General features: G+C 47.2%; 1 protein-coding gene across 2 annotated transcripts in view; it reads right to left on the bottom strand.

The window, feature by feature from the left end:
* The window catches only part of CACNG2 (calcium voltage-gated channel auxiliary subunit gamma 2), a 48,619-nt gene extending 39,449 nt beyond the window's left edge, over positions 1–9,170 (bottom strand). Inside the window, exons 1-2 of one of the 2 annotated variants that reach the window (XM_065743039.1) lie at positions 8,800–9,170; positions 8,082–8,227 (exon numbers count right to left, since the gene is read on the bottom strand). In XM_065743039.1, the coding sequence (XP_065599111.1) occupies positions 8,082–8,223 (142 nt within the window). In that variant the 5' untranslated portion in view covers positions 8,224–8,227; positions 8,800–9,170. Of the gene's footprint in view, positions 1–8,081; positions 8,374–8,799 lie in introns of those variants that run through there. The other variant, XM_065743038.1, reaches the window with a different exon arrangement.
* Positions 9,171–16,066: the final 6,896 nt, after the last annotated feature.

Below are 16,066 nucleotides of genomic sequence, written 5' to 3'. Positions count from 1 at the left end.
ACTTTTTCACACTTCCACCAACCCCAGGTGGGGAGCCCCTAAGAGGACTTCTGTCCCACAGTGAGGGATGCAAACTTGGACTTTTCTATAGAGGGTGAAAGATGATGAAAATTGAAATAGTTTTAAGAAAGGTACTGCTGGGCTGGAGGAACGGCTGGCATAAATAAGTGCCCCACACACTGAAGGCAAATTGAGCCCCTGGTTTGAGGGGTATAGCATTAGAGAAGCAGGGCACACGGTGACCTCAAGGGATGCAGCTGTTTAAAGCATGCACAGCCCTTCCTCAGCCTGATTTCCCTCTTGCCTTCATGGACCGTGAAAGCAGCACAGCTCCTTCCAAGTCACTGAGGTTGCGAAGGAGGGGAGAATCAGGCCTTCATCCCTTGTGCATAGGAACACTACAGTGTTGTACGTCATCAGATGCCACTTCAGTAATCATTGTCACAGATGCAAGAGAAAAGAGACAACCTCGTTTCTAATTTAGTCATGATAGCATCAAAGAGACCCAAAGCCTATTGCTTTCTGGGAAGCAGGGATATCAACAATAATAATTCTTTGCACTTATGTAGTACCTTCACTGCTAACTACTTACTTTATACCCTGGGGTGTGAAGAAAAAGGACTCCACTTAATTCTGTATGCTCTTAATTGCTCTATATCCCAGATCCTTTCTAACAAAATATGATAGAAATACTTAAACTCACAGTTAATTTGTCAAATTAGGGCAGTCATTGATACTGGCAGAAATGCAGGCCTAGTTTGCATCTTATGTTGCAACTGCATAGCAGAGCATCTAGAAACAAAAGAAATGCCAGACTAAGTAAATCTGAGCTCCATTTAATCCCTGACAAATGTTTCAGGGAAGAGGCAAGAAGCACATGGCAGTCAGATAGGGGATAGACTGCCCTTGTGAAATGTTATCTTGGTTTTTATGGAGCCTAGCTTAATTGCTGAATTACGAAACACCCAAAACGCTGTTCATATCCATTATGAGGATGCTTAATTTTCGTGAACTCTGTTGTAAATGCCCACTTGCTTGCTAAATGTTGTTAAAATCTTGGCCACGGGAGCTCCGGTGGCAATAAACTCCGCAGCCCTGATACGCATCAAATGAGAAAGCTTTAACTGGGTCTCCGGTGACTCACGTCAGGTCCTCTTGTCTGTGTGTTACAAAATGGGGAAATCGAGAGCTACTGATCCATCTTCTCTAGCCCATTCATTATTCAACACAATCCAATTGCTTTCCCGCTCATTCACCTCCTTTTCCAGGCAAACATATCTAGTCTTTCAGGCTGTCCTCATGCACACCGTCTTCCTTACTCCTCCTTATCCCTGTCCACCTTTCATGAACCCTCCTATGGATTTACCTTCTCCCCCAGATGACTCCTTGAGCTCTGTTATCCTCCCTGCTCCACTTCTAGTGCTAGGGGACTTGCTGCTGGTGGGTTTTCTGTCTACAGACACGCACTGCCCCGAGCCACGGTTAGCAATATTTCTGTTTCAGGGAAATGAGGAGCTGCTGTGTTTCATTTAGAGCCCTGCAAGCCTTACAGCCCTCCTTTTCCCACCAGCCAACGGTACTCTCTGATCTAACAACTGAAATCCACTGGAGACCCTGATCCCATTCTCCTCACTCCTTTGGGGTGATCCTGAGGATCTCTGAAAGAATCCTCTCCCTATAAGCAGCTTGAAAAGGACGGCTGTTTGCTGAGACGTTCCCTGTAGTGCACAGCAACAGCCCCAGGGTGACGGCTGCAGAGACCCCGATTTTCCCATTGGAGCCCAGCCTGATTCATGTCTGTGGGCTGCCAGGGAGGGTATTTAGGGCTGCCGGGAGCTCCTTCCAGCCCAGTTGCTGGCTGCATGCAGATGAGCCAGCTCATCAGCTGTGCTGCCAGTGAGCCCTCCGGCCACGAAGGTTGGAGGCTGCAAAGTGAAGGGATGTCGGCTTGACCACGGGCAATGAGCAATGAGGGGAGCAAAAGAGGGGGCTCAGAGGGAGCCGTAGTGCCCTGCGGGTGAGAGAAGGCAGCAACAGCAACCAGTGTCATAGGCTGCCTGGAGCAGGGGGAGGTTAGCCAGAGAAAGAGGAGGGGGACGTCCACCCCGAGGGGCTGCCTAGGAGAGGGGCACTGAAAGGGTGGGGTCTCTGGGATGAGAGAATGTGAGACAGGGGAAGCCAGGGTGACGGCAGAGAGAAAAGGAAAGAGGACAGATAGATGAGATGGCAGGAGCAAAGGGGACAGAGGAAAGCAAGGGCAAGCTAATGTAGCAGAGGAAAGAGCAAAGGGGGATGGGCTTCAGAGAACTTGGAGAGAATCAGGGAGGAATAAAGAAGGGGAAGCTGCTTCTGAGAGAGCGCAGAAGAGACATGAAGATGAAAGAGAAAAATCAAGAGGAAAAACAGGGAAGGGAAACAAGAACAAATAAAAATGGAGATGGATAGAATGAGTCAAAGATGGAGGGCAAGGAGCGAGCTGGGGTCATGCAGGCAAGAAAAAAATAACTTTGGGGTGCACTGCGTTTGCAGTCTGCTCCCCAACCCCCCGACCCATCCTGCGCTCTGCATGTCCCTGGCAGGCTGCTGCAGCCCTGGGGCTGCGTGCTCTGCTGGTGATCCCTCCTCAGGCAGGAGACCCTGACCCTCTCCAAAAGCCCCTCACAAGGGGGAGGCTGTGGTGGTGCCCAGGAAGGCGGCAGTGCGTCCCCAGCAATGGGGCGATGTGAACGGGGAGGCAGAGCAGAACGCAGTGGCAAGGGCTCCCCCTGGGATAAAGAGGGCATGCTTGGTTGGGAATCCTCCTCTCAAAATAGGGGCAGGGGACAGAGCCAGCTGAGAGTCTGAAATGTTCCCCCGCTCCCCTCGGCAACCTCCTTGCTGCTGCTTTTAAAGGAAATAAATATGGAGATGCTGCTGGCGAGCCCCGGCGGCCCTCCTCCCATGAATTCCCAATGAGGTTGCACAGAATCGCAGCTGAGTGAGACGGAGTGGAGGGGCTTGGGTGGGAAAGGGATGGGTTAACATGGAATCGCGGGATAGGAATAGCTCCTGGTCTCCCTGGCAAAGAGACATTTGTTCTGTCTCTGTGTAATTTCTTTATACATTACTGCTGCCACACTGCATCTCCATGTCCCTCCCACTGCATTTCGCTCTCACTCTCTTCAGCAAGGCAATTTCTGGTGCATTTCAGGACAATATTAACCCATTCCTCTTTTTCTGTCAGTAGGGAGATTTGGAATTTAAAAGCAATTTAGAAGTCAGTTCTAGCAGCTGCTTGGCAAGAAACAGCATTTCCTTGTCAAATCTGAAATGAAGTGAGCTTGCAGGTCTCAGCCCATTGAATCCCCAGCTCCTGGTGATGTGTGAATTTAAGCTATGTGAGAACTAAACCCACCCATGCCTGGGATCCCGTGTGCCTCCCCCTCACCACCTGCACCCCACTTCTGGAAATCCTTTGCCTCTCTCTTCACACCAGGCCCGTGCAGCTCTGCATCCTCCCTCTGCCTGGCAGAGGCAATGCTGACAGCAGGCAGTGCGGCACCGAGCCTCTGCTTCCTGCATCTCTGGGCTGTGCTCTGGGATGCTCCTGGAACACCGAGCGTGGGGACCCTCATTCATTCTACTGCTATCTGCACTGCTTCCTCAGAAATCTCCTGGTGTAGGACAGCAAGAGGCAGGGGAAAAGACCCCGTCAGCTTTGTGGATCTGTACAAATAGGACGACGGGCAGCTCTGCAGGGTGGAACTAGGGATGACAAAAATGAAGGGTGAAAGATAGATAGGAGGAAAGACAAGGGAGAAATGCTCATAAGATCATGCGAAGAAAAAGAAGTGGCCCAGTAGCAGGCAGTGGTGAAAGAAACAGTGTGGGGAAAAGATGCAGCACCAGGATTGTGTCCAGAGCCTGTGTCCTGCCTTGCCTTGCCATCAGCTTTTCATTTCTGCAAACACCGAAATTGCACTTAACTCTCATGTGCTGCTCAGATATAACAAACTGGAGAGGGAACAGATCAGCTCATTAATTTTCCTTGGGAAGGGTCTCTAGGCAGGAATTATTTTCTGCACCAACATCCATTCAATTACTTGCCTTCACACCAGTAAGATCTACAGGGATGTCTAACCCCATGCGCATCACTCATGCCTGGACTCCTCTCTTTCCCTTCTCAGTATAAAAGCCTCCCAGACTTATCCCTTTCCTAATAATAATGACAACATGACAAAACCAATAACCTACAGATATAAAATACATTTCATTTACTTGCTTCATAAGACCCTGATAAGGCTTCGTCGTTCACTTTTTGAGATCCTGTAGGAGATCCACAGGAGCTAATGAAAGAATTAGACAAGGCATCACTCATAATAAAAAGTGTTTTAAAAGCATTCGGTGCCAAGGAGGAATTAGGCTGGAAGCTCTGCAGCCATTTCAAAGTTGTAAGAGGTGCACACCTATGTGTGCTACGAGCTCATGGGTTTCAGCTGCTAAACGTACACGCACACTCTTGTGTATATGTGGTCAGGGGGCTGAGGTAGGTTCTACCATTTTTCTTGAAGAGCAAACATTTTGAGGTACACATTGAGGCCCTCCCAAAGCCTTAGAGAGAATTATCTAGGAACCACCATCACCTTTCTGCTCCAGCCCCGCTGTTGAACAAGGGCTCCCTGTAGGACGCAGGACAGAGAGGAGGGGGATCCCAATAGAGGCTGAACACCCAAAGTGACGGTGATCTTTGGAGCAACGCAAAGCTCTGAAGATACTGAGAATGTTGAATGCCTGGACAGAGGGGAACTCTAAAACACTAAGAGCCCAGAAACCAAATTGTTCAAGGGGAACTCGCTTTCTGACTGCAGCATATCTGTGTGCACAGGCTGAGACTCCACATTTCTTTTCACTATTGGATATTTTGGCCAAGAAAAAGGAATACAATTTACCTCAGTGTTGGAATACAAAGAGTTCATCATTTCTGACAGCCTACAGTGCTGGCTAATGCCAGCATTCCCTTCTGTCCCCCCAAATGAAGGCAACCTCTTCAGAGCCTTCCTATTGTTAGCAGAAGATAGTTCGGGCTCCTTCTTTGATTATTTTCTCATTAAAATTCCTCTGCCCTCCTCTTCACTGCCTCTCCAAACCCTATGGGCCTGCACCATTTCTGTTCCACACTCTTCTCCAGGTATTTTTGCCACACTGTGAGCAGAGCGTGAGCAGAATCCAAGGGTTTGGCCATTTCCACAGCCTCCTGGGAGCAACCCCTTCCCTTCCCGAACCTGTCCAACCCCTGCACCACAGGGGCAAGGATCCTCTGCTGCACACTTCTCCACCCAGTTTGCAGCTCTCACTGGGGAGATCAAGTGAATCAGGGACACCTTTCTGATTCCTTATGCTGAGAAGGAAGACAGCCTTCTGGCTTATCAGATATGACATCTGAGGGTTGCCCAGTGCCCTCCCGTGTCTGTCTATTGGGGATATTTGGCTGTGCCATCCTGGGATTAAAGAGTGACAGCCACCAGCCCATGCAGACTTGGGATGAGGGGAGCCAGACAGAGGCATCCTCAGTCATGAGGCACAGCCATGCCCATGTCCTGCTCAGTGTATGGCCATAGAACTTCTGTTACCTAGCTCATGCCAAAGTTTTGGAACAACCTGTGTCCTCAGGCTGGTGATGCTCAGAGCAGGGCTTGCTCCCAGGCAGTTCCTAGCAACTTCCAGCCCCACTTACCACTTCTGCCCCATATCCAGCAGCTCTGGGGAGCAAACCAATCTCCTCCTTTGTGTTGTGGGGACAAAAGAGAGTCCTACCATCTCTCATGCTGCCTTTCCCAGCTCTTGTGTAGGGCTGCAGTCTCATTTTGCTTGAGAGCATGGGCAGAGGACCAAGATGGCACTGGGAGGGGCCGGGAGCACTTTGGAACCTTTAATGGGGATCATCCTGGCATTTTCTCTTATCATGCAACTACTTCTCCACAGTCCCTAAGGGGTCCTGTTGGATGCAAAAGGAGAAGAAGCCTTGAGCTCCTCCAATCTGACAAACCTCACCCGCCCCTTCCTCCTCCCCCTCTGACTGCGTCCCTCTGGACCAGGCTCTGTGGGCACATGGACATGATCTGAATTCACTGCCACTCCTGTCCAGGGTCCTCACACCTCTTGTCTCTTCCCAAGCTTCCCTCCACCCTCCAGCTTGGGAACACAGCTCAGGAAGGGAGCTCTCCTCGCAGCATCCCTTCCTCCCTCCCCACATGGCTTTGCTTAATTTATTTATTTATTTATTTATTTAGCCTCCTCTCTCATTAATTTTTAATTAAGGAGATGTCTCTCTCCCCTGTCATAATAAATAGCTATGTGAAAGGCTTTTCATTCTTTATTAATATATATCTCCATATATTTATCCATTTGGAGGAAATGCGTGCATGTGCGCGAGCGAGTGTGTTTAAAACGTCCCCCATTAATTTACTGCTATTGATTTTCTGGCGTGGAGACAGCATATAGTATTCAGCATAGAGCTCCTCTGCAGGATATGTTAAAAGGCAGCAGTTTGGGTTGACAAAGGGCACTAAATGCAGTATGCGTCAAATAGACCATCGCTCAATGAAGTCACTTAGCTATTCAAAACATGTCCAGCCATCACTCAACCGTTTGCACCAAGAACGGGGGGGAAATTCGTGCTTCTTCCCGGACACAACCATTTCTAAACAGCAGCTTTAGCTTGCTTTGGTGGGAGACATTAGGACATACACAGTTTATTCCCCCTCCCCCTGCCTTGCATCTCCCAGTGCACTCTCAGAAAATCGCTCCTGCGGTACCCGCTTCCCCTCTTCCCCATCAGGGAGCTCCAGGCACACCCAGCTCTGGGGGGCACTAGCAGACCCAGGCGTGATCTGCAGGCACCCACCAGCCCCTGTAGCCCACTCTCTGGCTGGGGGCTGATTCATAAGCAGCGTTTTGATACCGGGCTGCAATGTGCACTGCCTGCCTTGCTCTCGCTCCCTTCCTTCTCGCTACGTGTGTAACATAAAACCACGCATTTACATTGGTAGCCCCTATCCCTCCAGCACTGGCTGCAGACCACCTCCCCAGCCTCCACCTATGCAAATAGCAGGACTGAGCAACACATATTTAAAAGTGAACTGCTGGCCCCCTCACTTCTCTCCCCCTCCCTTAGAAACGTCTGATTCCAGAAGTTGGCTGCGGCAGTGGCTCTTCTGCCATCAGACATGTCACTGAGTTGCTGTGCAGTTTCACCACATAAGACTTAGGCTGATTTCTCTATTCAGACACTTGTTTATTTTTAGCCTTTACCATAAACCTTGAAGAAAAGCCCCCAAACAAAAATCTACCCCCAACAACAAACAAGTGGGGGAAAGATCCCAGCCCCCAAACAAACCAATCAGCTGCCAAATAGATCCCCCTGCACCCAGCCCAGTAAGATGTGGTTGCTCACAGATATTATGAAATGCTCTGAACTCTGCTCGAGAGGACTGGAATCACCAGATTTACCGTATGAGGCATTTTGGACATAGCCAGGTTATTTCCCTTTCTCTCTTTTTTTTCCCTTCTAACATGAACCAATAATTGCATCTGAATTGCTTTGCAGTCATCCCCTCCCCACATTGCCCCTCACTCCCAGGCTACTCTTTGCAAATGAGCCGTTTGCAAAGAGACAAATTATTTCACTCTGCTTGCAGACGGAGCACAGCAATAACACAGCATTTTGGCATTTCTTTCCCAGGCAATACAAACAATCTGAAGACAGGTAGACGACACAGTTGCTTTTTGAAAGGGTCTCTCGGTGTTTTTGTAAGACGCGTATTATTCCCGTAAGAAGGGGGAAGTGAAATTCTGGGAAGAGTTTAGGGCAGAGGCTGAGGAAGGGAAGAAGGGAATGGAGTAAAGAATTGCTTGTCTTCTTGCCTCCGTGCCCCATGTAACTAAGCCCACCACTCTCAATTGTGGTGGAAGGAATGAAGTTAGAAAATGGTGGAATGTGAAGGGATTTATTGGGAGTGTGTGGGGGGATATGGGATAGGGGGAGAGGAAAGTGGGGGGGAGTGTAGGGGGGGGGGGAGGGGTGGAGATCCAGAATCAAATACCTTCCAGGCAGCAGGTTCTCCATAATCCAGAATGGGTCATGACTTCCTCGTTCTTTTTGCTGGTTTCGTTCTCACTGACAGTTTTAGTCTTGCAAACCCCTCTGGAGTAAAGCCAGTAGTCGGTCCCCACAGCTATGGTCATCAGGCTGAAGGCAGCGAAAGCACCAACGGTGGTTAAAAGCATCTGAACACCTCTGTCAAAGAGCCCCATAATTCTTCATTATACAAATACCCAACCGCCTTCTGATTCTTGGGGTGTGTGTGTTTAATAAAATAAAAATAATAATTCCGACTAATAATATAATGGGTATATATAGAGAGATAGATATCAAAAAAGAGAGGTAAGAAAGCCCACGGAAAAGAGTGTAAATTAGAAAGACCACACGGGAACAGGCTTGCCTTTTAAATCGGAAACGTTCTGGTTGAAATAGATATAAAAAAAAAAAAAAAGGAAAAAGGAAAAAGAAAAATAAAAGAGACAAAAGAACCAAGAAGAAAAAATAAACAAAAACAAACAACAAACAAATAAAGAGAGAACCCCCCCCAAAACGAGACGCCTTAATCCCTTTTTCTAAAATTCTGGTCTCCAGTTTCCATATGTAATGGCTAATTTGGAGATGGCTTCCACAGTGAACAGGGGAGCAGCAGCAGCATCCTCAACACAATCTCTCATTATCTGGACCTAGACAGTTAGAGACTGTAAGAGCAGAGATGCAACCTTCAGTCTTCTTGCTTAGCTCTGCAGCCTGCGCCATGAAAATCCTTTTCCTTCCCAGTTATCTTCCTTGGGTTTTTTATTTTTTTTTTCCCCCGGCAGCGGCAGTCGCTCCAATCCTCTCTCACTTTTTCTTGCTCGCTTCTCCTTCCTTTCGTTCGCTCCTACCACCAAGCCAGACTGCCCAGTATACTGTAAGCCCTTGATTTCAGCTGAACAGGTGCCGAGGTCTTGCCTCCCATGGCTTTTCCGCACAGCCGCGGCGCTCGCTCCCGGCGGAGGTGGGCGAGGAGAGAGGGGGGCTCCTGGGGGAGGAGGGGGACAGGCGCGGCGCCCGGCTGCGGCACCCCCTGCCCCGCGGCGGCCCCCGGCGACTCCCGGGCCCCGCTACTGCATCAAGGCGGCGGCGCGGCGCTGGACGGCTCCCCGGCGGCGGCGGCGGCCCGCGGTGCTGAAGGACAGCTCCCCGGTCCGCGGCGCGGGAGGAGCGCTCCCGGCCCCCCGGTGCTGAAGGACAGCTCCCCGGGCGGCAGTGCCGGAGCGGCGCTCCGCGGCCCGCGGTGCTGAAGGACAGCTCCCCTGCCCGCGCCGCCCGCGCCGCCCGCCCTGCCCGCGCCCCAGCATCCGCGGGCGGCAGCCGCCCTCCTTCGCTCTGCGCGGGCAGGCAGGCGGGCAGGCAGGGAGGGGCGGAGGGGGGGCAGCCTCCCCCCTCCCTGTGCCTACCCCGCCGCTGCCAGCCCCGGGCTGGGTTGCTCCCCCCCGGCTGCCGGAACCCGGGGAAAGGCGTAGCTGGGGCTCTCCCTCTTTCTGCCTTTCTCCCCCACCCGCAAACCTCCCCCCCCTCCGCCCCCCGGCTCAGCTGCCTTCGCATCCCCGCCATGCGTGCCCAGAGCGGCGAGCACAACCCGCACACGCCGCACTTAGACCCGTACAAAACTTCAGTCAGCCGTTTCTCTCCCCAGGAGACGGGTGAAATGTAACGTGGAAGGGTAATTTAAAAATAAGCGTTTATTAATCTCATTTTTGTGGTCGTTATTATTTTTAAGTGCTCGCTTCTCACTCTTCTCGGCTTTGCTGCAAGTTGCATATGTTTTGGTGTTGCTCGTTTTCCGTCCCTCTGTCTCCCCCTGACCAATGTTGTGTGAATCCCTGCGTTTTGACTTTCTCTTCATAGCTTTCTGTGAAATCCCATCGCTTGCTTCAAGAAGCAGACATTTTGGGAAGATTCTGCACGAGAAAGGTCGATTTCTTGTTATTACTGTGATTTTGCTAAGGAAAGGGACTGCCAAACTGAATTCCTCTCCTTCAACCTTGGACAGTATCCCACCTTTTGATCCTCATTTTCCACTGAAAGATGCATGAAGTGAATGGATGCAGACTGAAATCTATCACTGCTTAAGTTTCTGTGTCAGACACAACCTGATAGTACCGAGAACGTATATAAAATTGTGCAATGCTAACATCTTAGCATGTCATAACTGTCTCTCCCTTCCTCGGCAGTGTCATTACATCAGGTTAATTATATTAGTCACCTCCTCGTTCTATACATGTAGCTGCTCATTAATGCAGCAATCGTAAAGAAAAGAAATCATCTAATTCATGATGCTTCCGATTTTGTTTCTCTCTGATCAGATTCATTGTTCGGTGAATGAGAGACCAGAAGGGCTGCATTAGGTTCACTGCTCTTCCAGAGGAATTAAGGGGATGAGGGGGGGGGGGTGTCGGGTAGTTGAACCAGTTGGAGGGCTTCAGCATTACTGTAATTTTGTAACTCCATTTCTCTCCTCCATTGTCCTTCTCCGGGTGCAGCCTGGGACTGCCATTACAGGACTATCTCCCCCAGGACTGTTGGACATGAAGGGCTCTATGGCAAGTGGCAGGCGAGGAGGGGGCAGGAGAGGCAGCTGAGCAATTCTTCTGTTCGGCAGGGAGCTGAGAACATGATGGGGTGTTTACCAGCAAGCACGGATGGTGTGTGGCATCAACCGTATGCAGATTGCTACCAGCAGGTCCTGGGGAGGCAGAAGGGATGGGGGATGAGGCAGGTGACAGTGCAGACGTTGCAGGCTGAGCCCACCAGTACATTGCTGGGGGACAACCACAGTTCCTAGCCTCATTTGGGGGAGTCCTGGCCTTCTTTTCTCTTGGAAAAGCTGTTTGTTTTTTTTTTCTTTCTTTTTTTTTTTTCTCTCTGCACTCATGGAGTTGTCAAACAGCTGAGGATGGGTAAGGAAGGACGTGGCCCTTGTGGGCTGTGTAGTTCAGCCTGGTGGAAAAGTGGCGAGCAAGGTAGCTTTTGGGCAGACTCTCTGAACTGTTGGTCTTGGTTCAAATGAAGGGTGGAAAGATAGAGAGAATATCCCTAAGACGGTGGGAGATTATGGCTCTACAGAGGTGGCTTGTGATGAGGAGGAGGTTCTCTGAGGTTTTTTAGCCAGGGAAGCTAAAAAAGATCACCCTAGGACTTCACCTCCACTCCTGAGTGCTTCCTGCTGAAAGAAGGAAGCATAAGGGATGAATGTGCCATTCTGGCGGTTCTGAGACATTTCTTTTTGTGTTGGTGGTCATTACTCTCCAAGTCCATCCCACCACTGAGGTCCTATTATTCAAAGGAAGGCAGAAAATCTGAGCCAGGAACCTGGAAGACTCTGAAGAGGAAAAGTTTCGGCAGACTATGTTGGCACTAAAATCCATCAGGCATCAACACAGAGTACATGGAAGGGAAAGACACCCTGGAAATCTGTCCAAGCAAAGTAGGCTCCTCAGTTACTTTGTGCTCTCAAAATCACAAAGCAAACTGTATGGAGTGAGTGGAAGCAGAAAGGACTCAGGCCTTATTGAACCTCACAAATGCTCAAACAGCAGGGTCATTCAATGAGGACAGGGAGAGAAGGTATATTTTCACTGAGGGCTCCCTTGTGCAGCCCACGTAGTTAAGTGTTTATTTTACTTTGATAAATTGGAACATCCCTTCAGATTGAGGGTGTGTGGGGTTGTACAAATGGGAGCTGTCTTTTGGTAGCTTCTGTTGGTATCTGAGTAGAGTGAGACAAGTAGAGTGAGTAAACAGTCACTGCAGAAATTGTAGACTGGAACTTGCAAGGCATCCCGACACAGAGAGAAATCACAGACTTCATCTATAACTAGAAAAATACTGCTGAATCTGACAAATTATCTTTATATTTAACTAATTCAGACAATTTCAGAGGACAAAGCAGAAGCTGGGCCAAAACAGTGGCCCTCAAACTAATCTGTAACTGTTGCCTTTATTATGTATTTCTACAGATTTTACAAGCTTGATTTCAAATGATTCCATCAACAGGATAGGGACACATTCTCCCCAAAGAAACTGCCAGTATAAGAAGGCCAGGTCTGCAGAACAATGAGTTCTTTAATCTCTGGCCAAGAGCAGTGGGTCCTGCAATGGCTTGTTATGTCTCAAGATCAGTACTAAAGGTGACTTCCTGCCTCACACTTCCCAATTTTCAGAAATAATTCTCTTCCTGCTACCCTACTTATATCCTCTTAAACCATTCACAATAATCCCTCTACAGTTGTTCTAAATGCCACTGGAGAAGAACGGAACAAAAGCAATGCAAATGCCAGAATGTCCTGTGTGACTGCTTGTGCTATGTCTAGATGATGCGCTGAGATTTCGTCCTTCCTACAAAGAATCATTAAAAATGATAATACAAAACAAGAATACAGATTAAAAACACTGTGGCAGAATTTTGCAACAGTCGCATCCTACTGAATAGCGCAACACAGAATGACATCTATAGAAGAGTAAGGAGAGAGAAATTAATAGTCTGGAGGAAATAGAGAGATTTTAAATTACATTTTAAATTACTTGAAATGAGAAGCTGATGAGACAGGGAGCCGCAGGAAGTCTGCTTCCAATGGCAAACCAAGAGTGCTGCTATTTGTGGAGAGAAGGGGCAGTGCTGTAGGAAAGAAAGGGGCAGGAGAAAGCTACAGGAAGGGATATGAAGGGCATGAAGTCGGAAGCAACTCCATGGCATGGTAATGGAGCTGAATAGAGTGCCTGTGGGTCAAGTGCTGCAGTGGAGATTTTTGGCCCAGGATAAAATCAGACAGCTATTTGGTGCCTAGGAATCTTCATACTGGGCAGGCCATCTCAGAAGGAGCTGCTATAATGAGATGTAAAAGAGATGGAGTTGACGCGGTTGTATTTGCAGGCAGAGCAGAGGTGTTAATAGACAGATGCACCAGCAGAGGGGATGTTAGGAAAAATAAATTGGGGTTAGAGTGATGATTATAAAACTGAAAACCAATGGGGCAGAAAGATAGAAGTGAGATATGATCCAGAAACGGAATGAAAATTTAAGAAGTTTCATTAGAGACAGTTGGAAAAAAAAACACCATATCTGTGTGTTTAGACAAGCAGAGAGGGTGATCAGAGCAGTCATCACCAGCATCCAAAGCTGAGGGACCCATAACATTATTTACATCATATCTGCATGTTGGTGATTTTCTTAGACTGATTTTACAAACAAGCAAACCAAAGAAAGAAGAAAATTTGTGTTTTGTCAGAGAATCACATGTGGAGATGATAGAGAGATAAATACAGATGTAGAAATCATCAGGAGTCCTCTCTCCTTAGCTTCAGGTCTTTTAACTTGAGGATCAACATAAAAGACAGTGTTAACATACTTGTATTCTATATGGAATTAATCTCTAACATAAAACTATGATCAGAAGAAAAAAAAAAAAAGGAAGGGAGACATGGTACAGAAGTCTCACAAATAAATGGAGGGGGTCTCTGTGCAAAAGTGATGCTGGGGCTATCCCAAGAATGCATAAAAAAAACTATATTTGATACAAGTTGACCGAGCGTGAGAGCATAAAACTGTAGTATGTAATTCCCTCCATTTCTGACATATATCCTACATCTAAGACAAACACTGAAAAAAAATATAAAAATACCCAAATGATTTATAAAGTAACACTTCAATTCCTTTGTGGAGGTTCTGAGGCACTGAAATCACAAACCCCACCAAAGCCAAAGTCTATGCACTGATGTTAGTGAGATCTGAGTATTGTCATAAGTGAATTTAGTACCAATGGTTGTCCAAGAAATCTGCTGCACATTGAGTCTTGAAGCTAAAGCACCTGTGCTTCCACTGCAAGACTCCTTTGTCTCACACAACCTTTTTTTCCATTGAATGGTAACCTTTGAAATGTTTGCTACCTCAAGTAGCAGGATGAAAAATAAATCATCTCATGTGCCTTGTGAATTGAATTCTTCAAAAAGGAAAAGGTTTCCTTCTCTACTTGAAAGAGATAGTGAGAGAAGATCAGGACTCCCAGCATGAATTTTCCGCCATGATGAATTGCTGGGATGAGAACTGTTTTGCCTCTCTTCCCCTTTCCATGCTGTGCTGAGGTTTGTGTGGACAGCAGCCTCCTAATCAATAGGAATAGAAAAAAAAAATAAATCAATGCCTGCAACCCATTAACTGTAACAGAGGGCAGGCTGCTAACCAATCACTCTAGTTGGAATTACAGTATTTAGTAGAGTATTCTCAATGAGGATAGATATGCAAACACATGCAAACTTACTGAATAAGACTAAAGCAGAAAATTAGTTGCAGGAAAATTCCCCACCTTATCAGAATGTCTATTCCATGCATTTGCCTGTGTTAAACTAAAGACACTATCCTCCTCTGTCAGATGCTGCCCCTCATAATTTTCCAGTCCAGAGTGAACACTATTTTACACTTGATCTATAATTCAAGGCTACCTTTATGCTGGTCCATCCCGTGTGTAAATAAATGCATTCCTCTACACACCTTTACTCCTTGAAAAACTTTGTCCCATAGAAATCCAGTTTAAGACCTGCTTATTCATATGGCATTCCTACTCCGTTGTTGTATCCTCAGATTCTCCATCTAAATCTTTTTTGTTTTCCTATTCATATGCAAAATCAGGCATGCATAGTTCTCACAGACATGCATTTACTTTCAGACCTGGAAGCATATTCCGGGAAACGGGACAAAGAGCTACAGAGCCTTGATACCTGATTAAACAAATGCCTGAAAAGCAGAGCTAAAGGATACAAACAAGAGTAGAAAAAACCCAAGCTGATCCATACATTCCTCGCAAGAAGTTAGTAAAAAGAATATAGCACAGTCTTTGTGATTAGAATCTGCTTTAAGACACAAGGGAAAGGTCTACAGAATAGATCATGGAGCAATGCATCTTACTGGAACTACATGAAACATGGGCACAAACAACTTGGTCTCGTTCATAATAAATCTGTTGCCCATCCATTAATTAACTATAACCAGAACTCACACCAGATCCACCTCTCATGGTCAGGGATGGTCTCTATTGCTCAGAATCCATGGGTTAAAAAAGCCATGATTTCTTGACAAATAGGTATATAAATTTACAGTGAGGAAATACGCAGCAGCTGCGGTTTGACTCTTAAAAGAAGAAAAAAGGCTGTTTTCATATAAACATAGCAGTAATCAGAGAACTGTAAAGAATAAGGTGAGAAAGAGAAGTTGTTGGATTTCTTTTTTCCTGAATTGGAGGTTTTTGGAAGCTTCCTGGAAATATCAGCACAGTGATAAACGCTGGAGGAAAGGTGAGGCCTACAGTGAGGATGCTTCATGTTGACCTTGATCAGTGTTCTCTGATATCAGACTTTCTTCCAGTGTAAAGGTCACAGATGAGGACAAAGAGGATCCTATGCAGCCTCATCTATTCAGTATTATCATTTAAAGCCACAGTCCAGCCTGAAAAGCAGCTTTTGCCTCTGGTCCTCAACAGCCACAGAGGCATTGCTGTGCCTTTCTATATGTGACAAACCTGCTCTTCTAGGTCCAGAGGTAACAACACAGGTAATCCTTCCACAAAGGAGCTATAAAACCAATTGTCTTCTTTAGGGCATCCTTAGCTCTTCATCTGTCACATAGTTTAGGGTATCAGGGAAGGAATATTGAGCTTCTAATTTCTCTGATGCTCAGTAAAAAAAAAACCAAAAACAATTAAAAAAGGACTCTTGAAAGAACATACTGAGCAAATTAAGAAAAATGGTTAGCCTCTGGGATAGATTATATCGCCCCTCTGACTTTTCAGAGGGACAAATCAAGAGAAACATGTATCCCAGCTAATTGAGAGCTCAGTGAGTGGGGAATCTTAGAAAATTCATAATCACTGGGTTCCACTGACATTAATGATAACAGACTCATTTTAAAACAAGGAGGATTTCTTTTTGTAGCATCTTATCGTCAGGGAGGCA

Source organism: Cyrtonyx montezumae, unplaced genomic scaffold (genome assembly GCF_038088225.1).
Source record: "Cyrtonyx montezumae isolate F1298 unplaced genomic scaffold, pur_monq_1.0 scaffold_3, whole genome shotgun sequence".
Classification (NCBI taxonomy): domain Eukaryota; kingdom Metazoa; phylum Chordata; class Aves; order Galliformes; family Odontophoridae; genus Cyrtonyx; species Cyrtonyx montezumae.
This window is presented reverse-complemented; position numbering and strand designations above follow the sequence as displayed.